The 26,072-nt window shown below is 47.1% G+C and overlaps 1 protein-coding gene across 1 annotated transcript; it reads left to right on the forward strand.

The window, feature by feature from the left end:
* Positions 1 to 4,433: 4,433 nt before the first annotated feature.
* LOC133902496 (protein unc-13 homolog) lies at positions 4,434 to 10,291 on the forward strand. Its single transcript, XM_062344105.1, has 5 exons — positions 4,434 to 5,131; positions 6,371 to 7,234; positions 7,573 to 8,016; positions 8,647 to 8,836; positions 8,928 to 10,291. The coding sequence occupies exons 1-5, from the start codon at positions 4,628 to 4,630 to the stop codon at positions 9,851 to 9,853; spliced, it is 2,928 nt and encodes a 975-aa protein (XP_062200089.1). The 5' UTR covers positions 4,434 to 4,627; the 3' UTR covers positions 9,854 to 10,291.
* The last annotated feature ends 15,781 nt before the right edge of the window (positions 10,292 to 26,072 follow it).

The raw sequence follows: 26,072 nt of genomic DNA on the forward strand, positions 1-26,072 counted from the left end.
ACCACTCATAAACATGAATGCACACACACACACACACACACACACACACACACACACACACACACACACACACACACACACACACACACACACACATATATGTATACCGGTATATATACATCCACACACATATTTTTTCAACCCTTAGCTAGCTTAATTAATCCTAAAAGTTTTAATTTTGAGCGCATTTTGTAATTAATTAGTATGCTTAAACTCAGGATATTACAACATTTCTCTTACCTATGAGTCTGTTAACAGCCAAAAACCTCACCTATCAGGTGGAGCGGGTTCGAATCCATTCTCATAGTACCTGAACCCATTTACCCATGGATCCCTACAGTAAGATTCATTCATGTAGCCAGTAGGCCAAACGGCCCACCACACAAATGAAACCTACATCACCATGACCTACTCCGCTACCCACTCAGCCGCTTCCGACTCCCGTTTGGATGTTCCCCTGATCCCTTTGGTGGCTGTCGGCATTGAGTCACTAGACCCCAGTCGTCGCCAGCCCGTCATTCCCCTTCTGCTCACCGTTCCCCTCACGGTCTCAGTCGCCACCACCAAATCCTCTTGAATCTGGCCATCTCCAAGTCCAAGCAACTGCACAACAACACATCCCGCTGCTACCTCTCCCTAGTCTCCACCTGATCTCAATCACCACCGCCAGCCACCCTGCTCTGTGCTCTCCTCCTCTCCTGGTCCGGATCCTAGCCACCGCCACCATCTCACTAACTGTCCCGGTGACCCAGCCTCCCCCACCCTACGGTGGTACGACTATTGGGTATGGGTAACTCGTTGGTATCCATTGCCCATACAAGCACAGATAAAAATTGTAGCCTTGTGTGGATATAAATATTATAGCAGGTGCGTTTATCTGAGACAATTATGAATATAAAAAGGTATTACCCAACAGGTTTGAACCTATTGCCATCCTTAGGTGCGAACAGAGTCAGCACCAAGCAATTAATCCTTCCAACGTGCCACTCCCTGGCCGACACGTGGGCTGCGAACGTTGGACCCACAATCAGCGAAATGCCTAGCGACACATCCCTGTGCCGGATGTTTCCTGGAGTTGTTAATCTGTTATTTAATGGCTGACAGCCCAACACAAGACACATCAAATATCTGGTCTCTCGTGTTTAGTACTGACCTGTGATAGCGACTGGTCTCCAATCACCTGTCAGATATTTCTGAGCTTTTTTTTTTCACGGTTTCCGTTCTGCATCTGGGCATTCCGGCGCATGTTTGGCGATTGGCATGGATGAGCTGTGCTGATTGTTTTTTTTTTTTTTGGAGGTAGCTGTGCTGATTGTTGGAGGAGCTGCCAATCACATGGCAAATATGTATTTTTGGCCCGACTTTCAGGGTGGGGCATGTGATTGAGGTGTGCGCAATATTATCTCTAATTAGTACTAATATTTAATTTGAGTTAATTTCACAAAACTATGATTATTTTGATCTAATACCCACCTAACTACAACTAATTTGACACTAGGTATCGTACAGCTATAACCTTAGCTACCTAGTGTCAAAATAGTTAAAGCTCCGTGAGAAAGTTGCAGTTACTGGTACCTAGTGTCAAAATGATTTTAATTTTGTGATACAAATCAAAATAGTTGTAAATTTATAAGTATTGGATCAAAATAGTTGTACTTAGGTGAAATTTACTCATTTAATTTTGAAACTTGGACTATTATCTCGTAGTGGTAGTATTATTTGGTTTCACCACCGCCTTTTTTACACTCAGGATTCATTTGGAACATAATAAGAATTTTGTAGGAATAAATTGGCTCTACATTCCCACAGAGTCTATTCCATGGTAAACCCAGTGTGGTAGTTTTGCCAGGCTTCTAGCGGCATTTTGGGTTTTGGGAGAAGGCACTAGCTGTTTGGTTTGGTTTTTTAGTTTATATTTCTCAGTAGTTAGAAGCTAGTTGAGATAAATTTTTTTAATTTTTAGTGTGCTAAAAAGTTAAAAATTTATTGCAAAAGCTAATAGCAAAAACAATCAATTAGAAGCTAAAAAACAGAAAAGCCAAAAGAAAAAAACCTCAATTCAACCAAATATGCCTCATTAGCTTTCGCCTCCGCTCCTCTCCGGCTCGTGAGAACCCTTTTGTGGAGTTGATAGCGCTCATCTAGGCTCCCCCGCTCCAAACAAGAATCCGACATCTCAAACTTGTGCCAAATTCACCTTAAGCCCGACGTGTTTGAGATGGTTGGAAAAAAGAACTAAAAAACGCAAGTGACATCACTGAATTTCCCCTAATTTTCTGTCCTGCATACCAATCCTTTTGTTCGTACAAATTCAAAGCTAATAGAGCTGGATTTGGCGATCAGTTTGAGATTTCTGGAACTGGAACCTTGAGTTGAAATTTTGATGCTCCAACTCCTGAACTGGGAGCACATTAGCGATTTTTTAATAATAATATTTTAATGAAAAACTATAAAAATAAAGGTTAAAAATGAAAAATTATAAAAATAAATGCCGACTAGTCATTTTTTAACATCAGAATACCAATATCTCATGTGGCACACATGTGAATATGAGTAAAGGGACCTATCAGCACTTGAGATCTGTTAGCACTCCATGTGCCGACAGGTCTAATGTGGCAACTTGTCGGCACTCGAAGTGTTGACAAGTCTCTGTGCATGCCAACGGTTTCATGGCGTCGAGCTAGCCACTTGTCGACATTTTGAATACCGACAGAGGTCTATTCGGTACTTGAAATACTAACTGACATCTATTTTTGAACTTTATTTTTTTTACAATTTTTTATTAAAATACTATTATTAAAAACATCTTCCACGTGAGCTGCCGGGTACACATCAACATGGCTGGTGGACTCGGCGCACGAGACAGCTGGCCTGGGCAGCCGCGTCTTCGATGGACCCGGTCCATGCAATTACTGGGTGACAACTAGGACTTACCCAGTCTTTGCTTAGCCTTAACACATACAGTAGTAATGGCGATGTGAGAAGTTTTTTGCAGTGGTTACTGTCATAGTGTACACCAGAACATTGCTTGCTCGTAGCATTCGCTTTACCAACTTCGTGATCCCATGAACAATATGTGAAAGCCGTGTGTCATTATTTTTCCCTTTTTCTTCTTAAATTTGGGAAGGAGCTTTAGCATTTGCTGGAAGAACGAGGTAGGCACCGATGTTCGAGCCTAACCCATATTTTGCTGAATTATAAAGATTTTCTATTCTCAGCCGCTCTTATCACGTACAAGAGATCCTGAGTTGAGGAGGAGTAAGAACCACGTGCAAAGTTCTAAACTCAACAGTATGCTCTGAATAGTTCGTAGTATTTTCTTAATAGCGATTTTTGCGTGTCAGAAAGCTCAAAATTCCGTTGAAATGAGAGCAAGCCGAGATTTTTTTCCTTCAATTTGGGAGGATCCATCTCTCTAGATTTAAGAGAAGGTGATGATCTTCCGTGTTGTCTATCTACCAAATCACCTGTTTCGTAATTGAAATATGTCATTTTGATTTTAATTGGCCTCAAGCTTGGAGAGCCTTCGCCGCACACCTAAACATGGAGTGCAAGCGCTGAATGAGATGGTGTAGCGTGGCACACCGATGCGATTTAGTTAAAGCCATCTAACTTGAACAAAAAGGAATCACAATGAAAGTGCTTCTGAGACTAACAAGCAGAAGAGTTGAAAGGAGAAACGGAGTATATTAAAAATTTAATAGGTCATAAGTCCTGTTGAAAAGAAAACTTTATATCCATATGCTAACTTTCATATTAAAAACCTAAAAACCCTTTTAATTAATGTGTTATACTACGCTGAAATAAGTTTTATATGCAACCCAATGATGTTTATGAAATCCCTTCATTAATTAAAAGTCTAATTGAGAATTTTTTAAATCATATTTTTCCTTGAGAATTACAGAAATAATGCCCAAAATAACAAAAAATTCCACAAATAATACACATTCGCGCTGCGAAATTGCGAAAACCTAATTTAGCTGAATGAAACTGCGAAAATAGGAAAAATATTTTGGCACTATGGAAATGCGAAAAAATATTTTCACAGAATGAAAGTGTGAAAAAATAAATAGTGTGAAAAAATAAATTTTCACATTTTCATTTTGATATTTTCGCAGAACAAAAATTCAAAAATATATTTTTGCAGTTTGAATGTGCAGAAATTAATTTTAATTTTTTTAATGCATGAAAAAATATTTAGTACCCATACAAGTTGTTATTTTGTTGTGGTGCACAATTTTTTTTCAGTGATTGGTTTGCCATTTTATTAGTTTAAATGATAAAGTGCTAGGCGGAGCATTAAAAATACACTAAATATTTTTTCATGCCGCCTACGACTTTGTCATATAGCAAACCAATCAACGAAAAAAAATATTAAGAAACCGTTTGTAAACCACGGTTCACAGACTACGCAGGGTGCTCCTTGCAATTTTACCGCGCACCTCCCCATCTCCCTCCCTCCCTCTTTCTCTCCTCATCCCCGCAACGAAAAGCGGCAACGCACCCATCTCTCTCTCTCCCTTTCTCTCTCCTCCCCTCGTCTCCTCTCTCTACCCCAGTAGCGACCGACCGAGAGCGAGGAGAGAGAGGGGCAAGCCGCGAGCTCGCCACCGCCGCTGCCGCCGCGATGGCTCGCCTGTTCCGCGAGTCCCGCCGCGAGTTGGCCTCCTCCTCCTCCAACGGCTTCCTCCCGCCCGCGGCCGCTGCCTCGCCCGCCTCCTCCTCCCTCCCCTTGCCGTTCCCGGACCTCGGGGTGCTGCTCTCGGCCGCGGACCTCCGGGAGGCCGCCTACGAGGTGCTCGTCGCGGCCTCCCGCACCACCGGAGGCAAGCCCCTCACCTACATCCCCCAGGCGTCATCGGCCTCCCCAGCCTCGTCCACGTCCTCCGCCACCTCCTCATCGCTCCAGCGCTCCCTCACCTCCGCTGCCGCCAGCAAGATGAAGAAGGCTCTCGGGCTCCGCTCCTCGGCCTCCTCCAAGGGGGTCGGCAGCCCCGGGAGCGGCGGCGGCAAGGCGGCGCCCCCGCGCCGGCCGGCCACGGTCGGGGAGCTCATGAGGGTGCAGATGTGCGTCTCCGAGCCCGCCGACGCCAGGATCCGCAGGGGGCTCCTCCGCATCGCCGCCAGCCAGGTAGGATCTCGCGTTTGGTTAGTGAGATTTCCGGTGAAATGCAGCTCGAAGTTCTGCTCGGCTGATCCCCGTTTGATTGGTGACGCTTGTGTCGGTGGATTGTGGTAGATCTGGAATGGGTTAAGCGTGCCATGGTGAAAGCATGGTGTAGTTTGGTGTTCTTGGGAGTTTGTTGGAGGGTCGGCTGGAAATTCAAATTTAGCTATAAAGACGCCCATTTTCTTATTCCTTTTTTTTTGGGTTGGGTATTTCTAATTGAGGATTGGAATGCCATTGCCAAATATGCGGCCTTTTTATAGGGTGGGGAGTGAGATGAATTTTCTCTCCTTTTTAGCGTGGATCTTGTAATTTAGGTGTCGGCTGCAGTGTTTGCTTTCAGATACCTAATTAAGAGTTTTGTAGCTGATCAAATATAATATAAAATTTGATTCTGTGCACTTTATAGGAGCCGTCTTGGTAGCATGATTCTTATCTTGATCTGGGGTGCTCGTAACAAAGTGGTAAGACGAATTAGGATGGCACATAACTCAAATTTATTTGGAATGGTGTTTTCTTTTCTTCTCGTTCGTTTTGTATTGCACGGGTAAATTTGCAATTCATGTGTTACCATAGGGTCACAACTCAGAACTCACAACCGAAATCACTTTGTACATTTGTCTAATTCTATTATGAGTGGGCTTCTTGACATGAACCACATCCTGAGCTTGCTGGGTTGACAGCTTGGGTTGTGTTGGACTATTGATAATGCGTTCTGATCACAGCTGATGTTTCATCCCACATCTTGAATTTCAGTAGATCGCTTAGTAGAACTGTACTCAATATGTTGTTTAGAGCCTAATTAATGACCCAATTTGTTTTCATGATTTAAAGAGTGATCACCAAAGTTTGTATGGGCATGCTATAGTAACCACTGTAGATGTTTAGTACTTAAGCGTCAGTTCAAAGCTTGGTTTAGCAGATGGCTTCCAAAATCTCCTGTGGCATTGTTTGCTTGGTTGATAAGTGAACATGAATGTTGGACAGTTCAAAAAAGATGCAGTGATGCAGACTAGCTTAGTCAAAATCTTCTAAAGGAAATTTTAATTCCAATGGAGTGTTTGAGTTGAAATAATTGACACATTATCGGTTTGATGGGCCTACACTAATCCATTTATACCTGAAGTACACTTGTGTTCATTTATAAGGTTGTGTATATATTACAGTTTTTTTTAATACTTTTTTACATTTTTCATGAAACAGCTTGGCAGACGGGCAGAGTCTATTGTCTTGCCCTTGGAATTCCTGCAGCAATTCAAGGCAACAGATTTCCCTGACCCTCAAGAGTACGAGGCATGGCGGAGCAGGAATTTGAAGCTTCTTGAGGCTGGTTTACTTGTTCACCCACTCGTTCCATTGAACAAATCAGACGTGTCCGCACAACGGCTGCGGCAAATTATACGTGGCGCATATGATAGACCACTTGAAACTGGGAAAAACTCCGAGTCAATGCAGGTCATACGTAGTTCTGTTATGTCCCTTGCCGGACGATCTCATGATGGAACTTCTGATGGATGCCACTGGGCAGATGGTTTCCCCTTGAATCTCCATCTCTACCAAATGTTGGTAGAAGCTTGCTTTGATAATGATGATGGCACTGTGGTTGATGAGATTGATGAGGTGATGGAGCTCTTGAAGAAGACCTGGCTTATTCTTGGAATTAATGAGATGCTCCACAATCTTTGCTTTACCTGGGCATTGTTCAACCATTTTGTTATGTCTGGTCAAGTAGATATTGAGCTGCTTTCTGCTGTGGAGAATCAGTTATCTGAAGTTGCTAATGATGCCAAAACTACAAAAGATCCAAATTACTGTAAAGTATTGAGTTCAACACTAAGCTCGATAATGGGTTGGACAGAGAAAAGACTTCTGGCATACCACGAAACCTTCAATACAAGTAATATTGAGTCGATGCAAGGTATTGTGTCAATTGGAGTATCAGCTGCAAAGGTCCTTGTTGAAGATATATCCCATGAATACCGTCGTAGGAGGAAAGAAGAGACTGATGTAGCTCGCAGCAGGGTAGAGACCTACATAAGGTCTTCACTCCGTACAGCTTTTGCTCAAGTAAGTTGTGTTAATAGAAAATATCAGCCTAAATCTTCTCTTGTTCAATATGCACGAACAGTGCTATTTTGTACCTCAAAATACCTAGGTGCAATTTGTTTTGATTGTTGTTGTTGCTTTGTTGCACACAACTCATGCTATATTTGGTAAAAGAACAACTAGAAACTATCTAGAGTCCTGGAAAAAATCCTAGAAAACTATTTTGCTCAATCTCAAGTGATATGTACATTCATACATTCTGTTTGATGCATGGTTTGAGCTACCAAGTCTTACAAAAGTGATATTTTGGTAGAGTGCACCCATTCTTCTGTTATGTGACATTACTTTGACCTGTGCAGAGAATGGAAGAAGCGGATTCAAAGCGATCATCAAGAAACCCTACTCCAGTTCTTTCTATCCTTGCAAAGGACATTGGTGACCTAGCTATAAAGGAGAAAAAATTGTACAGTCCAATCCTCAAGAGATGGCATCCCCTTGCTTCGGGTGTTGCTGTTGCAACCCTTCATTCTTGTTATGGAAATGAGCTGAAGCAGTTCGTAGCTGGGCTTACAGAGCTGACCCCAGATACAGTTCAAGTGCTTAAAGCTGCAGACAAATTAGAGAAGGATCTTGTGAATATTGCTGTAGAAGATTCTGTGGATAGTGATGATGGAGGCAAGTCATTAATCAGAGAGATGCCGCCATACGAAGCTGAAAATGTAATTGCTAATCTGGTGAAAGTGTGGATAAAAGAGAGGGTGGACAGACTCAAGGGATGGGTTGACCGGAATTTGAAGCAAGAGGTGCTATTTTTGTCCTTCTACCGTCAGACCTTAATTTCTCATTATAAAAAGAAACAATCTTAATTTATTACCTGATGCTGTGTGATGTTGTAGATTAATTAATTTATTTTCTGCATATGTCTGATGTTGTTTAAACATGCTGCAGTGTTAATGTGTTGTATCTGGATACAAATGTGCAATACTTGGTTATAGTGACCATTTTATCATCTCTGGTATCATAGTTATCGATGTTATTTACCATCTTTGATGCATAATATGTGTAACCATTGTTCAATCTATTTTTCTTACATGTCCATGCATCCATTCATCATTCGTCAATGATTACAAACATCTGATGTAGGCGCCGGTGTGTGATTTAGCATCCCATCACACCTTATCACACCCTTGCTGATTTTTTTCAGGTTAAATGGGACCTCAAAACCATACACAACCTATGTGCAAACCGAAAAATATATTGACTCAAGCAACTTGAGATCTAGTCATTCTGAACAGTCTTATGGGAATAAAATAAAATGAGTTGCTTAATAGGCAGTTCATTATATGAAGTTCTGTTAGACCTAGCTTAAAACTTTTTTTTACGAGTTTTGTATGATTTCTCTTCCACTAAACCTGGCAACATCTTTTGTGCAGACCTGGAATCCAGGTGCCAACAGGGAGAATTTTGCTCCTTCTTCTGTGGAGATGCTTCGGGTTATTGGTGAAACGTTGGATGCATTTTTCGAATTGCCTATACCAATGCACCCAGCTCTTCTTCCTGATCTGACAGCTGGACTCGATAGAAGCCTACAGCTTTACGTTTCGAAAGCAAAATCTGGCTGTGGTAAGTACTAGATAAATAAAGGTTAGATAATTTTTTTGTAACTGATTTTTCCGATGATGAGTTTCATTTGTCCTTTTATATTACTTAACAGTAACACGGAATTCTTTTATGCCCCAACTACCTCCGTTAACGCGATGCGAGGTTGGCTCCAAGTTATTATTCAAGAAAAAGGAGAAGCCACAGAATCTGCAGGTTCGTGTATCACAAAATGGAGCACCAAATGGAAATGATCCCTTGGGCCTTCCTCAACTTTGTGTGCGCTTGAATACGCTTCAGTACATCCGAGGTGAGCTCGAGAACCTAGAGAAGAAGATAAAAACGTGCTTGCGAAATGTTGAGTCAGCTCAGGCAGATATCACTGATGGATTGGACATCAAGTTTGAGCTTTGTCAGGCAGCCTGCCAAGAAGGCATTCAGCAGATTTGTGAGACGACCGCATATAAGGTGACTTTCTATGACTTGGGCCATGTTCTCTGGGACACCCTTTATGTTAGTGATCTTGCATCAAATAGGGTGGAGGTGCTGTTGAGAGAGCTTGATTCTATCCTTGAGACGATATCTGGTACAGTGCACAATAAACTGCGGAACCGTGCTATAACCGCACTGATGAAAGCAACTTTTGATGGTTTCTTGCTGGTCCTTCTTGCTGGTGGGCCTCTGCGTGCCTTTACCCGCCAAGACTCTCAGATAATAGAAGATGACTTCAGGGCCCTCAGAGATCTGTATTTAGCAGATGGGGATGGTTTGCCAGAGGAATTAGTAGACAAGGCATCCTCCCAGGTCAAGAATGTCCTGCCCCTCCTTAGAGCAGACTCTGAAAGCCTCATCGAGCGATTCAAACGCATGATGGTTGAATCAAATCGATCTGCGTCCAAGAATAGGTTACCATTGCCCCCAACAACGGGGCATTGGAGCCCCAATGAGCCTAACACAGTCCTGCGAGTACTGTGCTACCGGAATGATGAGACTGCTACAAAGTTTCTCAAGAAAACTTATAATCTACCTAAGAAGATTTGATTCGTGGGATAAATCACACCGGCTGTACATTTTCTGCCATCACTACCATGAAATTCACTCTGGATTCTCTATGCCTGTCACACCCCACTGCAAGGACTGAGGAAATACACATTGTAAAGTTGCCACAGCGAAGGCGCCTCATCATCGACGGATTCTGTGATGACAAGAGAGATGTTACTGGATTTTTGGGTGGGTCGTGGGTAGGTTGGAGGAAGGGTGGATTACTTAAAGCTCGATTTGTTCATTATATTATATGGTCCCTAATCCAGTTCTTTTGCTGACCTTGTGCGCGTGTGTACTTTGATTCATTCTAGTCTGCAACAGATATATACCCATCGTGTGAATAAGTCATGTACTTGCGTGCCACCATTTGGTGTCTTTGACTTGACAATACGCCCGTCATTTGTATATTTTTACTGCCTTCTGCACACTCCATTATACAGTTTTCCCCGGCCATGGTCTTATTGCATCTGTTCTTTTCGGTTCAAGCGATACTTGTGCGCTGGCGCCGTGTAAGGATGCTGGCGGGCAGTATCATGTAATCGGTAATCTTGATGCACTCGATCATGCAATTATTTCATGTCATTGTTTGGACCCTGAAGCAACTCGTTGTGTTCAAGTTGTGAATCCTTTTGTGTGCTGTCACACCCCAACCCGAGTATTGCTGGCCCTTGCTTTCTAGAGCTTAGTTCACAAGCAAATCTTGTGCGCATTAAATTTGTACTCGATTCAAATTGTACCCAATTCTACATGAAAAAGTAGCCACCTTTTTCTGAGGTGATGAATGCTCGAGAGTACGTATCCACCCACCAAGTTTAGATATTTAGACTGAACTTAACAGCTTCCCTTTGCGGGGTAGATTCCTGTCGTGAAGGGATTCTCGTTCCCTTCAGCGTTCCAACGGTTTTTCTTCACGGTTCTTTTCACGACGGGATTCTCAGGGTCATTCCTTTCAGGACGGGATTCTCTCTCCGTTCCCTTCGCGATTCCCCTCGAAGGGAAGCTGTTGGAGATGAGAGGAAATAAAGGGAATGGGAACAGGGAAGAGAATCGGGAAGGGAACGAAATGAAAGGAATATGGTTGGGGATAGTCTTACGTACACTAGAGTGTTTTTTAACAGTTTTATTTATAAACGTAGTATTCAGAGAGAGGATATAAGAGTAACTCCAACAGAACATCTATAATATATCATCTATATCATTATATGAATTACAATCTATAAAGATTTCTCCTTTATATTACTTCACCACTCCAACAGTACATCTATATTTCATCATTTATATTCTCTCTCCTATTTTTTAATAATATTCTGTAACTACTGCTGTTATTGACTACTGCTGCTCAATTGATCTTCCGTCAACCACAAGTAGCTGAGAATCACTTGGGATTTTCGTCGAGCACCTAGCTTGCATCATCTAATCAAAATGCATATCCAGCAGGGCTGAAGCACCGGTCAAATATCATTGCTCTGGAGGCAAAAGCAAAAGTAGAGAAATCAAGCAAAGATCCAAGCTCTGCTGGAAAAAAAAGCAAGAGCATGGCAAGAAATTCTGTGCACTAGTCCCTCCTCTCCCCCTGAGCATGATGCTTGCCGGCTGCCGCCTTCCTCAGTTCCTCGAGCTTAGTCCCGCCCACCGCAGCAGCTCCACGCCACCTCATCACCTCCAAATCCTTAATCATCTCACACCACTGCTCATCTCCGATCTCCAAATGCCGCGCGATGCATGGCGGGAGAGGGATTAGCGCGAGCGCCGACCACCGAGCTCTACCGCCCGCGCCTCCTTTCTGCTTCGAGGCGTTCTTGGTGGCCGCGCAGACGAGGCATGCATCCACAGTGGCCTCACAAGCGTGGCACAGGTGGTGGCACGGCAGTAGCAGCATGCATGCCTCGCTGCCACCATAGGACTTGCACGACGCCACGGCCGCCAAGGACCTGGAAGCGGCATCGTGGTTGGCGTCCGCAGTCGGCGCCTCGAAGCAGCAAGACTGCGCGTCCTCGGCCTCAACCTCGCCGACGTCCGCGCATCCTCGGCCTCACCCTTGCCTCCTCCGATGACCAGATCTGGAAGTGCCGTGGCCCGGCCGGCGGCGACAGTCGAGGTGCGGCGGCGCTGGGTTGACCGAAACAAGCTCTGCAGCAGCGACTCGTTTTTGGCGAAGGGGAGAGAGGAAGGCGGGAGGGAAGCGACAGTTGCTCGATGGCGGCCCAGGAGGATGCGCTATATTTGGTGTGCGGGGAGGCCGATTTGGAGGGTCGCTAAAAATGGCGTGTGTGACAACATGTGTGTTGGAGCGTGTTTTTGACGCTACATACGCTATTTTGGCAATGAAGGGCATGATAGCGCGTTTGTTGGAGATGCTCTAAGGCCTAACCGTGTGAGAATGTGGTGATGGGTGTGCATGTGTTATCCAAAAAAAAGGTCTGTGTGAAAAAAATGTCGAAACAAGGGGATGGTGAGAAACATGAAGAAAATTCTCTTATTTTTCGTGGTCACAATTTGGTCTTTTTGGAGAGCTGGTTCTTGAGCTACGTATATTGATGAAAACATACATACATACATACATACTGTCGGTGTATCAGGAACCGGGGGTCCCTGAGTCCCGAGATCAGGCCGGCCGTCCGCCACGTGTCACCATCCCGCGAGGTCCCTCCTGCAGGATGAAGAAAATCTAAGTACCGGAAAGAAGGTGCTCGGGGCCACAGCCTCTGGTCCCCGAGCACCCCAGTTCCCCGATGACCCGCAGAGTCCAAGTACCGGGAAGAAAGTGTTCGGGAGGTGCCCGCTCGCCCCCGAATGCCATAGTCCCCCGATGGGCCGAACAGACAAGTACTCGGGAGAGAGTGCTCGGGGTTGCACGTGGCAGCCCCCGAGCGCTCGGTTCCCCGAAGGTTCTACGCAAGTACTCGGGAGAGAGTGCTCGGGGCTGCACGTGGCGGCCCCCGAGCACTCGGTTCCCCGAAGGTTCTATACAAGTGCTCGGGACTGCACGTGGCAGCCCCTGAGCACTCGGTTCCCCGAAGGTTCTATACAAGTGCTCGGAAGAGAGTGCTCGGGGCTGCACGTGGCGGCCCCCGAGCACTCGGTTCCCCGAAGGTTCTATACAAGTGCTCGGGAGAGAGTGCTCGGGGCTGCACGTGGCAGCCCCCGAACACTCAGTTCCCCGAAGGTTCGCGCAAGAACACCCGATGCCCCGACGAACCCAGAAGGACCCATCGGCGAGGTGTCAACCAGTCAAAGGTCCGAGGCCGCATTTAATGAGCATGTGCGGCCTGACATCCTGACATTCCCAACTGCTCCCGCCGAAGTGTCAGTCCCTACCATGCTTTGGCAGGGGGGCGTGGGTCCATTAATTGCATGGGTCCCGTCCCGAATCGCCCGGTGTGTCTCGGGATAACGTTGCCGGGATCAAGGCATTCCGCCCGCCACCCTGCCATGGCAGAAGGACAAGACAGGGTGGGCGCGCCGGATGCCGCTATGGCTGCCCGGTGGGCCCTCACAACGGCGCCCACCGCTGGGGCGTCCACAGCGGCGGGCGATCGGGCAACGCGCCGCTTTTTTCCACCGCCCCTGTCACTTCACCCAGAGGGAATGATGACGCCTTTCTCAGTCGTGGCGTCTCGAAACTTGTGCCTCCTCTTTCCCGTTCGGGGTAAGTCGTGGTCGGCGGGTGTATAAAAGGAAAGGATAGATAACACAGGAAGTAGGCGATCCGGGAGAAAGAAAGAAAACAAGATCAGCAAGACAGGAAGCGATCAATCCTTGAATCAGAGAAATACACGAGAAAGCATCCAAAGAACACGGCAAGTAAGCTCAAGTAGAGCTAGAGCAAGAGAGCCTCAAGCTCTCTGTTAGACAATATACCCTTGTAACCAGATATATCCTTGAAGGTTTCCCTTCGAGGAAGGATATTGCGTCCATACAGGAGTAGGGTATTACGCCCCTGTGCGGCCCGAACCTGTCTAAATCCCGGTGCAACTGCTTCCCTTTGCATTAGGGCGATCATCCCCCACCACCGGCCGTTGCATTTATTTCCACTTCCATTCATTTCTCCGACGAACTTGTTCAGGATCATCCCCCCGGTCGAATCTCTAAAAAGGGGTCTCTCGGGATCCCTGCGACAGGAGTTCATCCTCCGACACATACATACATACATACATACATACAAGTCTGTATTCTAGGGGTATATACTTCCTTTTCGATCTATAATTGATCCCGTTATAACTAAAATATATATTACTTTATGATATATATATATATACACTATCTTATGATATGTATTGTTGGGATCGAAGTCCCAGATAAGGTGGGCCTTCGGAGGTGGAAATGGCAAAGGTCCCTTAGAGTGACACGTACTAGAAGTGGAACAGTTCTCAATTACCTTTCACGGTTACACTGTGGCTCTATTTATAGCCCGTACCCGGCGATCACGGGTCTTGTTTACATATCTTACCCCCTAACCTGCTACATTCTCGGAATATCTGGGGGTAATATGGTACAAATGAGCGTGATTCCATAATTATAACAGTACCCAGGACAACCGTAACTGGGCCCACTGTCGAGTTGGCCGTCCAACCGAAGGGTATCGAAGCCCTCTTCATCCGACCACATGACGAGCTGCCTTCGCTGCCTTCCGGCGAAGACCTGATCTTGTCTTCGCATGCTCCAAAGGACGCGGGACGCAGACCGAGGGTTCGCCCGACCATCGAAGTCGGTTAGCCTTCGCATGCGCCAATTCGGTGAGAAGAAGATGCTTGGACGCCCGCACCCTTCGACCGACTTCGCTCCGTGATCTCCACAACTGATGGGCGAACTCTTGCAATCAGCACGACAACTATCACGTAACACCTCCAGCTAACTTCGCAGTTGTCTTCGAGTGTGGGGGTGGCGGGAGATGATCCCCAACAGTAGCCCCCTACTGGCAAGGTTTATCTTCGACAGGCCGAGCCTGTAGTCTTCGAGATATCTAAACGCCATCCCCCTTCGGCCTATCGAAGTTAGCTGGATCCAATGCACGCTGTTAATTGAATTTTTTAAATAATTTTTTATGCTCTTTAGCGCTGCCGCAACGATCTCTATAACTGCCTGCATTTAATGTTCATGGTAGTTATCCGAGCATGGTTTCCGGTGCCGGTACAATTTTCGATGCTGGAAGTTGTAACCGCGTCCGTCTCCCCCTATAAATACTGGCTGCTGTCCAAAAATTTCACCGTGCCCTTGGTAAAAGTTGTCGCTCTCGTACGAAGTAAGTTACAGTTTGTCGGACGCTCTGGACGAAGCCCCCGATTGCCTTCGCGCTGTTGAAGGATTTTCTTGGACTAGATGGCTCCGAAACTCAGGTCCTCCCGACCAAAGACTTATTGGATTGGGCAGTCCAAAGTAGGTGGCGAAGTTCTAGCTGGCCTTGCCAGGGAAGGGCTGATTAGCGATGTCTCGAAGGTCTGGCTTCTCGGCAAGCAAGAGATACTGGAGCCCGCTGACGATGAGGCTATCGTGTTTGTGCATTATTTTCGGGCTGGCCTTCGGCTTCCCTGTGATGAGATGGTGATCAAGGTGTTAAAACTCTTCGAGGTCTATTTGCATCAGTTGACACCTAACGCCATAGTTAGAATGAGTCTTTTCGCCTGGGCCGCTCGATCGGAGGGGGTTAAGGCTTCCGCCAGGGCCTTCTCTGCCGCGCACCGACTGCATCACCAACCAAAGCCGGTCTTCGCCCGCGGAGTGCAGAGCGAAGCCCACTACGGGTGTCTGAACTTCGCCTACCGCGCCGGCTTGTCTACTCCCGTGGTTGTCTACAAGAATAAGTGGCCTAGTGATTGGACTCAGTGGTGGTTTTACCACAAGGTGGAGGCGAAGAGTACCTTGTATCGAAATGCGAAGTAGTGAAAGGAAACCGTGCACCAGATGTGCGGTTGAAATCATCGCAGCAAACCGCGCTTGAAGCCTTTGCCAGGTGTGCGAAGCATCTTTCTACTCGTGATTTGGTGGAGGAGTTTTTGGTGGCCGGGGTCTGGCCTCTTAGCCATGGCTGGGCTATTCCGGCCTTCGGGGAGAAGGGGCCCGAGGGGCTTTGCCGTCCTCATCCTACTGTGGACGGCTTCGCAGGTGCCCTCTTGTCCGTGCGTTCTTACATAATTTAAATTTTTTTGTCTAACAATTGTGATTTTTTTTTCAGATTTGTCAGTCGCCGAAGTGGAGGCAAAGACTGTAATGTTAGTTGGCAAGATTACTCCCGGCGAAGCGCAACTGTGCGCCGACCAGGGACTTACCCGCAGGTTGAACAGAATCTTTGATTATCATGGTATGTCGTATGCTGAACGACCGAAGATTGCCGCTGTGCTGCAAAGTAATGCGGGGGGCTCCCCAGCAGCGGAAGCGGGCGAAGAGCCCGCTGCTGGCCCTTCGACGAAGAGGAAACTCTCAGAACGATCGCCGAAAATGGGCCGTACCAAAAAAGTTGTTGCCCTCCGTAAAAGACCACGCGAAGCTGCGCCCGAGGTTTTTCACGCAGAAACGTCTCCGGAGGGCTCTGCTGCTTCGCACGACATGGCCCGTCGGGAGAGTTCTGAAGGAGCGCAGGAGGCCCAGGCGCCGAAGTCCCTGTTTTGCTCGCGCGTCGATCTTCCGAAGTTAATTCTGAGCGACGACGAGGAATTGACAGAGACGGGCGCAATAACCGAGCCCGCCGTTCAGGAGGAGCCCGTAGCCGAAGGTGGCGATGACGTGGAGGTGGCAGCGTACTCATCGCCCTCCTCACCTTCGAGCTCATCTTCCGAGACCGAAGATTCAACGCCAAGTGCGCCCTACTGTAGAGGGAAGGGTTTGATGGGTCTCGGCGGGCTGCTCGACGTGAAGGCCATTGCGCCTGAGTCTTTGCGGCCCTCCGCTTTTGAACCGAGTATCGGGGAGGTTAGTGATGCGAAAAAGATTTTTGGAACCTTCGTTCTTCCTGAGCTCGAAATTCCGCTTGCTCAGAAGTCTTCAAGCGAATTGATCGATGCATCCGATGTGGCTATAGCGAAGGTATATCGAATATTTTGATACATTGAAAGAAAGAAAACTTGGTATTTTACTGACTTGCATTTGATATTTCAGGTTTTGCTCCTCTCCCGAGCTCAACGTAAGCAAGCAGAAAAGTCCGAAGCTCGTGCCCGAAGCTCTCAGGCCCAGATTGACTTGCTGCAAAAACGGGCGGAAAAAGCTGAGGGCCAGAAACGCGAGATGTCGCGGCGTGCGAAGGATGCAGAGTTACGATTGGAGGGGCTTGAAATGGAGGTTGACACCCTTCGCTCGGAGAAGGGGATTGCGGACAGCGAAGTGAGCTGTCTTCGGCAGAATCTGCAGTCCTCCGAAGCGCAAGTTTGCGAACTGCAAGCACTTTGCGCGTCGGAGAAAGAGAAAGCTGAGCGACTGCAGATTGAACTAAGGGAAGCGAAGGCTTACAACGACGATGCTCTTAGTGTCATCGGGGAGCTTGAGCCGAAGGCGGTTGCCGCGTGCGAAGCAATCAGCCGTACCTTCGAAGGTATAGGCGCCTCGGTGACTCCCCCATCACTTGAACTCGTAGGACTGGGTGGACTTATTAGTTGGATCAATGAGACCAGTAGTAGCCTCCTTCCAGCTGCACAACTTTATGGCGACTTCTGTGCCATGGTTGCCACCCGAAGTCTCGTGCAATATGTCGAGATGACGGGTTGCAACCATCACACTGCTCTCCAAAGACCTTCCTTCCAGTACCCTTCGGATCTGTCAACTTCGGCCGTTACAAAGGCATCGAAGAGCACTTCTCGATCATTCATCACCAATTACTGGTACAAGCACAGCCGCGAGCTCGCTCTTCGAGAGGCCGAATTGAACCAACAAAGGGTATGGTGATTTAATTTTGTTTTGTCTTGTCGAAGATTATGAAAGTGGTTATGTGTGGTAATAATGTATTTATTATTATTAAATTTTTGTTAGGCCAAGGCGAGGGATGACACCTCGTCGAAACTGATGACTACGACAACCGAAGATACTGGGAAGGTGGGCTGAATTGGCGCGAAGGGTCGTGTTGTTTATGCTTTTGTTTTTGTAATTGACGATGTGACACATTGGCTGTGTAATATATTATATATTTATATTGAAGTGTTATTGACCTTTTTGCGCTCCCTGCGCAGGTCCTTCCTTCGAACACTACGCAGGTAGCCGACGAAGCTGTGCCTTTGACTATGATGAGGGACAATTTTATGTGTCCTGGTCCTGCTGGGAATCATTTCACCGACGTCATGCTAATATCGATTTGGAGCGGTACTGGCATGCGAAGTGTAGATCGTATGACGATATGAATGCTAGGACAAAAGCGTTTTGGAAATCTGTTAGTCCTTCGACGCTAGCTAGTCGACGAGCTGAACGAAATCTGCGCCGTGCAGCGAAAGGAGACGTTGAAGACACATCGGTGCTCGTTGAGCCGAAGATTAAACCTCAGGACGAGGAACCGGTTTCGCACAGACCGCAAGTTTGCTATCGACGTGGTCCCTCTTCGCAGGTAGTCAGGCAAAGTGGTAGTGACGACGATACCCCTATGTCGCCGTCTTATTGTAATCAAGTTGGGGCCCATTCGGCCCCATCATCGCGTTTTCATGCCAGCGAAGGTATTGCTTACCAATTTTCTTTCAGTCATTTGTATAAGGATTTTGTTGATCTAGATGTTGATTCTGATGCGGAATAAGTCGGGTTAGCGTTATGATTTGTTCTTTTGCTACACTTTTAGCGGCATGGCACCCGAAGTGATTTCTACGATGCGATGCGTTCTGAACCTTTGTTGGATCTTCGGGTTAGACTTTTTTTACGAAGGCCATCCCCCGATTTTCGCCGCAGTTTCCTGCGATTGTACTGGGTTAATATTTTTATTATTATCATTGTTATTTTCGTGAAACGCCCCCCCCCCCCACTTTTACTCGCAGGTAACTTCGGCCTGGGGAGGGGGGGCAAGCAATCTTGGCCTCCGACTTTTAGCCTTGAAGGCTTGATTTTACTTCAACTCGGTGGGTGGTTGATATTTGGGCAGGCACTCTCAGCCCCCTACCCTTGACGAAGTGCGCTGCCTTTTAGTTGGCTTAGGGACACTTCGTTTTTTTTTATCCCGAAGGTTTGTTTTTCCCTTCGGTGCGGGGGCAGGCACTCTTAGCCCCTGAATTTTAGCGAAGTGCGTTGCCTTTTCTTTGGCTCAGCGACACTTTGTTTTTATCGCGAAGGTTTGTTTTTCCCTTCGGTGCGGGGGCAGGCACACTTAGCCCCCGACTTTTAGCGAAGTTCGTTGGTTTTTCTTTGGCTCAACGACACTTCGTTTTTTTTATCGCAAAGGTTGGTTTTTCCCTTCGGTACGGGGGCAGGCACACTTAGCTCCCGACTTTTAGCAAAGTTCGTTGGCTTTTCTTTGGCTTAACGACACTTCATTTTTTTTATCGCGAAGGTTGGTTTTTCCCTTTGGTGCGGGGCAGGCACACTTAGCCCCCTAGCGGTTTTTTCAATCCCGCGAAGGTCGCAAGTGTACGCTTGCTTGCCTACACTTCACACCGCGTTCTAGTCATCGATTGGTGCACCAATCTCTTTAGGTTGGCGCACTTCGACGAAAAGTACTATTACTCAAGACAAGCAACATTTTTGCGGGGGTGGCACTATCATTGTTTACATGGGTTGCTGCCTCGTTAAAATCCTCACCCCCTGGTGAAGGGGTCCCCCTGTGAGGAAAAGAGTGCAGTACCCTTACAATGTGATTACAAGAACTACTACGAAATCAAAAATTGAAAATTACATTGGAGTCTCAGACTTTAGTTGCCGATCTTCAGCTGTAGAACTTGCGAAGGTTGTCTATGTTCCAGGTGTGTGGAAGCTCTTCACCTTCCATATCGGCTAGATGATAAGAACCAGGTCTCAGAGATCTTTTAACTATGAAAGGGCCATCCTATTTACTCTGAAGTTTGCCAACCGATGCTGCTGTGCCAAATCTTCGCAACACCAAGTCTCCGGGTGCGAAGGTCTTTTCGGATACATTCCTATCTCTCCATTTTCTTGTCTCTTTTTGGTAAGTGGCCAGGTTTTTTGTGGCTTGCAATCTTACTTCTTCAAGGGCATCTTTCGATGGTAGTTCTTCGCATTGGTCTAATTCATTCCCGACCCTGAATGATTTCGTTTTGCATTCCTCTGGAGTCATGGCCTCTTCGCCAAATAGGAGGCGAAATGGCGTGTATCCTGTTGGTCTTGCAACCGTTGTTCTTAATGACCATAGTACTTTGGGCAATTCGTCGACCCACTTTCCTTTTGGCAATCCTTGAAGACTCTTCGCGACCCCTGCGAAGATGATGCCATTTGCTCTCTCAACTGCGCCATTAGATTGTGGGTGGTATACTGATGCAAACATTACTTTTATGCCCAGACCATTACAGAAATCTTTAAATCCCGCGCTATCGAACTGGGTACCATTGTCCACGGTTACTTCGCTTGGAACGCCGAAGCGGCACACAATATTCTGCCATGGGAATTTTTGTATGTTTCTTGACGTTATGCTCACAAGTGGCATTGCTTCTTCCCATTTTGAAAAGTACTCTACTGCCACCACCGCATACCGCAAATTTCCTAGGGCTGGCGGCAGCTGCCCGACAATATCGATTCCCCATCGCCGCAATGGCCAGATCAGCGGAATAAGTTGTGTCTTCGTTGTCGGTCTGTTTGATCCCTTTGCCCAGAATTGGCACTGTTGGCAACTTCGTACCAGCTGGTCCGCATCACTTACAGCCGTTGGCCAATAGAAGCCCTGCCTGTATGCTTTTCCTACCGAAGCCCTCATTCCGATATGTGAGCCGCACAACCCGCTGTGAATTTCACTTAACAGTTTTTGGCCTTCTTTCCGAGATATGCATCGCAAAAATGGTGCGCAGACTCCTGCTTTGTACAAATTTTTGTCTATAACTTTATAATTTCTGACCCTCTGAGCCATGCGCTTTTCTTTGACTTGCTACAACCTTCGAGTCTGTTTTGACAAGTATTCTCCGAGCTCCCAAAGCCTTCGCCTTGCGAAGTACCAGGAGTACAGCTTCGTATTCCGCCGTATTGTTTGTGGAGCGGAACTCTAACCTGGCGGCGTATCGCAGCTTCGTCCCCGAAGGTGAAAACATTACTACCGAGACTCCTGCTCCTGCAGCTCCCCAAGCTCCATCGCAGTACACGGTCCAGATAGGTTCTGCTGCTTCGTCATCCAAGGCCTCAGATGAAGGTGTCCATTCCGCCACGAAATCTGCCAGCGCTTGCGATTTTAATGATATTCGTGCCACGAAGACAATCATGAATGGAGCTATCTCTGTTGCCCACTTCGCTATTCTTCCGATGGCTTCTTTGTTTTCAAACATGTCGTGAAGGGGTAGGGAAGTTGGCACTGTAATCTTGTGAGAAGTGAAATAGTGGCGGAGCTTGCGGGATGCCATTACTAGTGCATACGCTACCTTTTCCAACTCTGTGTATGACTTTTTTGGACCTGCTAGTACTTCGGATACATAATACACTGGTGCTTGGCGCAGCCTGTTATCTTCGGGTTTTTCCTGCACGAGAACAGCGCTGACTGCTGAGGGGGATGCCGCTATGTATAACAGCAAATTTGCGCCTGGATCCGGGCTGGTCAGTGCTGTGAGCTTCGTCAAGTAAATTTTTAACTCATCGAAGGAAGCCTGCTGCTCAACACCCCATTTGAAAGGGTCAGAGCTTTTTAACACCTTGAAGAGCGGTAGACTTCGCTCGGCGGACTTTGCAATGAACCTGTTCAATGCTGCTAGCCTTCCTGTCAAGCGTTGGGCTTGTTTTCTGTTATGTGGCGGTTTCATATCTAAAATTGCTTGTATCTTCTGAGGATCCACTTCGATGCCTCTTTTTGACACCAGAAACCCCAGGAGTCTTCCGGATTGCACTTCGAAGACGCATTTTTCCGGGTTTAATTTTAAACCTGCTCTTCGCAGATTATCGAAGGTTTCCCGGAGGTCTTCGATGTGTTGGCTTCTCCTTGTACTTTTTACTACTATGTCATCAACATAGGCCAATACATTTTGTCCCAGCTACGGCTTTAATACAGCTTGTACCAACCTTGTAAAGGTTGCTCCAGCATTTCGGAGTCCGAAAGGCATTCTTACGAAACAGTATGTTCCGAAAGAGGTTCTGAAACTCTTTTTGTCTTCGTCTTCCTTTGCCATCCATATTTGATGGTACCCTGCATAAGCATCTAGGAAGCTTAGCATCTCGCAGCCGGCTGCGGAGTCTACGAGCTGGTCAATTCTAGGCAGTGGAAAGTCATCTTTGGGGCAAGCTTTGTTTAGATCTGTGAAATCGATGCACATTCTCCACTTTCCATTGCTTTTCCTTACTAATACGGGGTTGGCCAGCCACTCTGAGTGCATAACTTCGCGTATTACTCCGGCATCGAGCAGTTTTTCTACTTCGGCCTTTCCTGCTTCTTCTCTTTCCCCCGAAGCTTTTCTAAGTTTCTGCTTCCTTGGCTTCGCTTTGGGGTCCACATTTAGCTTGTGCTAAATGATGTTTCGACTTACTCCTTGCAGGTCTCTGGGGGACCATGCGAAGACATCGTCATTTTTGCGAAGGAACATTACAAGTTGTTGCTGATCCTCTGCTGGGACCTCTGCCCCTATTGTGATCTTTTTATCTTCTTTTTCATGATTTAGCAGTACTATTCTGGTAGGTCCTTCTGGTGCAGCCTTCGCACATTTCTCTATGGTTTGCTGGTTGTTGCCTGCTTCGGCACCCGTCGAAGGGTCTGCGATGTTGTGGATATTTCTTCTTCCTGGGGCTATTCCTACTTCGATTCGCCTAGCAACTCGCTGATCTCCCAACACCTTTATGACTCCTTCTGGTCCAGGCATCTTCATGCACAAATATGCGTGGTGCGGTATTGCTCCAAATTTATTGAGGAACCCCTCCCAAATATCGCATTGTATGGGTAGCTAATGTCCACCACATCGAAGGTAATTTCCTCTGTGCGGAAATTTGTCTGTTCGCCAAACGACACTGGGATTGTTAATTTTCCCAGGGCGTTGATTGTGTTTCCGCCGAAGCCTAGCAACTGCGACCCAGCTTGTTTCAAGTCACTTCTTCGCAGCCCCATCTTGTCGAAGTCATCAGCGAAGATAATGTCTGCAGAACTTCCTCCATCGATCAAGATCCTATGTACTTCGTTTCCCGAGATGTTCGCAGTAATGACGAAGGCATCTGTGTGCGGATAATCTAATACCGAGAATGTAATGGGAATGCTGGACCATCTTGAATTGACGTACGTTGGTCCCACTCCGACGTGGTTAACCCTTCGCACATATTCTTTTCGTTGTCTCTTGGATTCTGTTTGCTGGCTGGACCCCCCTGAAATGGCCAGTACCACATTGTACCCATGGTTTATGGTATTAGCTGATTTGCTACTTTCTGGTGGTGCCTCAATTGCAGGTCTTGGCGGTGGCGGGGGTAGGTCACCGCGAATGTTCATTTGCCTAGTTTGATCAAATTGGGCTGAAGGTGCGGGTGCATATTGTGGTGCTGGAATTTGCTGCCATTGGTTCGGAAACACCACGTTCTGATTGTGGTTTTGCCACCCTTCGCTTCTTGCGAAGCTTGTTGCGTGGTGAACTATCCTTCCGTTATCTACCGACTGCTTCGCTAAACTTTCTTTCATAGCCACAACCTGTGGGCAATGTTTAGTCCGGTGGCCTGCTCCTTCGCCATGCAGCTCGCAGTAAAAGGTTGCCGGGTCGTGCGAAGGTCGTCCTCCTCTACCTCCGCGGCCTCTTCCCCTGCCCGCCCGGCCTCCTCTATTGGACGAGTTGTAGGCTTCGCACAAGCCTGGGGCTCCGTCGGGCGGGCCGGGGTTGATCTGGTTGATTTCTTTTTGGTTTGGATAATCAGGACCTTCGGGTTTTCTTGGACGTTGAGGTCTGTCTCTCTGATTACCACCAACTGCCTCTTTAGGTGGTGCATGCTTTACTCTTGAGGCCGTAAACTCATTTTTCCTTCGGAGATGATCGAGCTCAGACCTTGAGTATTCTTCCATCTTGTTTAGCAGCTCCTGGACGCTTGTGGGTCTTTTTCTGGTGAGCTTTCCTGCCAACAGGCCCCCTCTGATGCCCTGTATTGCGGCATCAATGATCGTATCTTCGCTCAATCCCTTCGCCTGGCAACGTATGTGTACGAATCGGCGCATATAGCTCTGTAAAGTTTCTGTTGGTTGCTGCTTCAGCGCGAAGAGGTCGGTTGCGGTGATGTTGTCTGCCCGGTTCCCCTAGAAGTTGCTGTACAGGGCAGTGCGCAGCTGTTCCCATGAATATATGGACCCCGGGGGTAGGGCGGAGTACCACGACCTTGCTATTCTCTTTATCGCCAATACGAAAGCCTTCGCCAAGGTTACACCGTCCCCACCACCTGACTCTACGGCTGCCTCAAAACTCATGACAAATTCTCTCAGATCTAATTCTCCATCAAACATTACCACTCTGGGCATCTTGAATCCTAGCGGCCATGGCTGATTTTGCAGGTCCATTGCTAGGGGTGACTCAGGATCTCCCGTGGAAGATCTTCGCCGAACTTCTTGCGAAGCTCGTATCAAATCTTTCGGTGGCGTCGGCCGGCGAGACATGCCTTCCGCTTGGAGTATATCGATTTCCTCTTGGATCTTTTCCAACGTTTTTCTTGCTTCGTCTGCCCGTTGGCGGTACTCCGCAGCTTTCCGGGTCGCTGCTAGGCCATCTAACATGCGCTTCTTGTGCGCAATCTGCCTTTCCAACTCCTCAGCTTCTAGCCTAGCATTTCGTTCTTCGTTTGTTTCTTCATCATGTTCAAACTCCGCGAAGTCGCCTAGTTCCTCCCATTCTTCGTTCGGCCCTCTGTCGCCTTCTTTTTCTGGAAGATCGAAGCGAATGCGATCCATTGGCTCCATGATCAGCATTTGCTCCGTGTCCATCCGAAGTGTGTCGTCGTGTCGGCCATCGGCAGTTTGTTGTGGCGCTATGTCAACTTCGTAATGCTGCTCTTGTCCAGCCGAAGCCCCCCCGGCTGAGGCATTGCTTGATCCTGGTACGGCCGGAGTGGTTTTGTCGACCGAAGGTCCGACCGCGGCTGTGGGTTCTAGTAACGCCTCCGCTTCTCCAGGTGGCTTCGCTTTCTTCTTGGGTGGTATGCCTTCGTGGGTTCCCGCGGACGACGCCAACTGTTGGGATCGAAGTTCCAGACAAGGTGGGCCTTCGGAGGTGGAAATGACGAAGGTCCCTTAGAGTTACACGTACTAGAAGTGGAACATTTCTCAATTACCTTTCACAGTTACACTGTGGCTCTATTTATAGCCCGTACCCGGCGATCACAGGTCCTGTTTACATATCTTACCCCCTAACCTGCTACATTCCCGGAATATCCGGGGGTAATATGGTACAAATGAGCGTGAGTCCATAATTACAACAGTACCCAGGACAACCGTAACTGGGCCCACTGTCGAGCTGGCCATCCAACCGAAGGGTATCGAAGCCCTCTTTGTCCGACCACATGACGAGCTGCCTTCCGGTGAAGACCTGATCTTGTCTTCGCATGCTCCAAAGGACGCGGGACGCAGACTGAGGGTTCGCCTGACCATCGAAGTCGGTTAGCCTTCGCATGCGCCAATTCGGTGAGAAGAAGATGCTTGGACGCTCGCACCCTTCGACCGACTTCGCTCCGTGATCTCCACGACTGACGGGCGAACTCCTGCAATCAGCACGACAGCTATCACGTAACACCTCCAGCTAACTTCGCAGTTGTCTTCGAGTGTGGGGGTGGCGGGAGATGATCCCCAACATGTATATACTATTTTTTTATGTATATACCACTTTATAATATATATATATATATACATACTATTTTTTAATACTTATATACTTCTTTATAAGTGAATTTTTTTTTCTGATACCACTTTTTAATATGTATATACTTCTTTCTAAACAACCATTAGATTAGAGAGAGTATGTACATCCGGGAGTACAAGAAATGCTTTATATATATAGCTCAATATTTAAATATCCCAGCAACACTTTTGAACATATTTCGTGTACATACAAAACAGGAAATTTTTTGATCCAATTCGACGTTTTTTTGGTTGTCAGATTTATGGAGTGCCATGTAGCGAAAGACTGCTAGCACTGTAGCCATGTGGGCCACAGGGAGAAGATTAGGC

The sequence above is a fragment of the Phragmites australis genome, chromosome 20 (genome assembly GCF_958298935.1).
Source record: "Phragmites australis chromosome 20, lpPhrAust1.1, whole genome shotgun sequence".
Lineage (NCBI taxonomy): Eukaryota > Viridiplantae > Streptophyta > Magnoliopsida > Poales > Poaceae > Phragmites > Phragmites australis.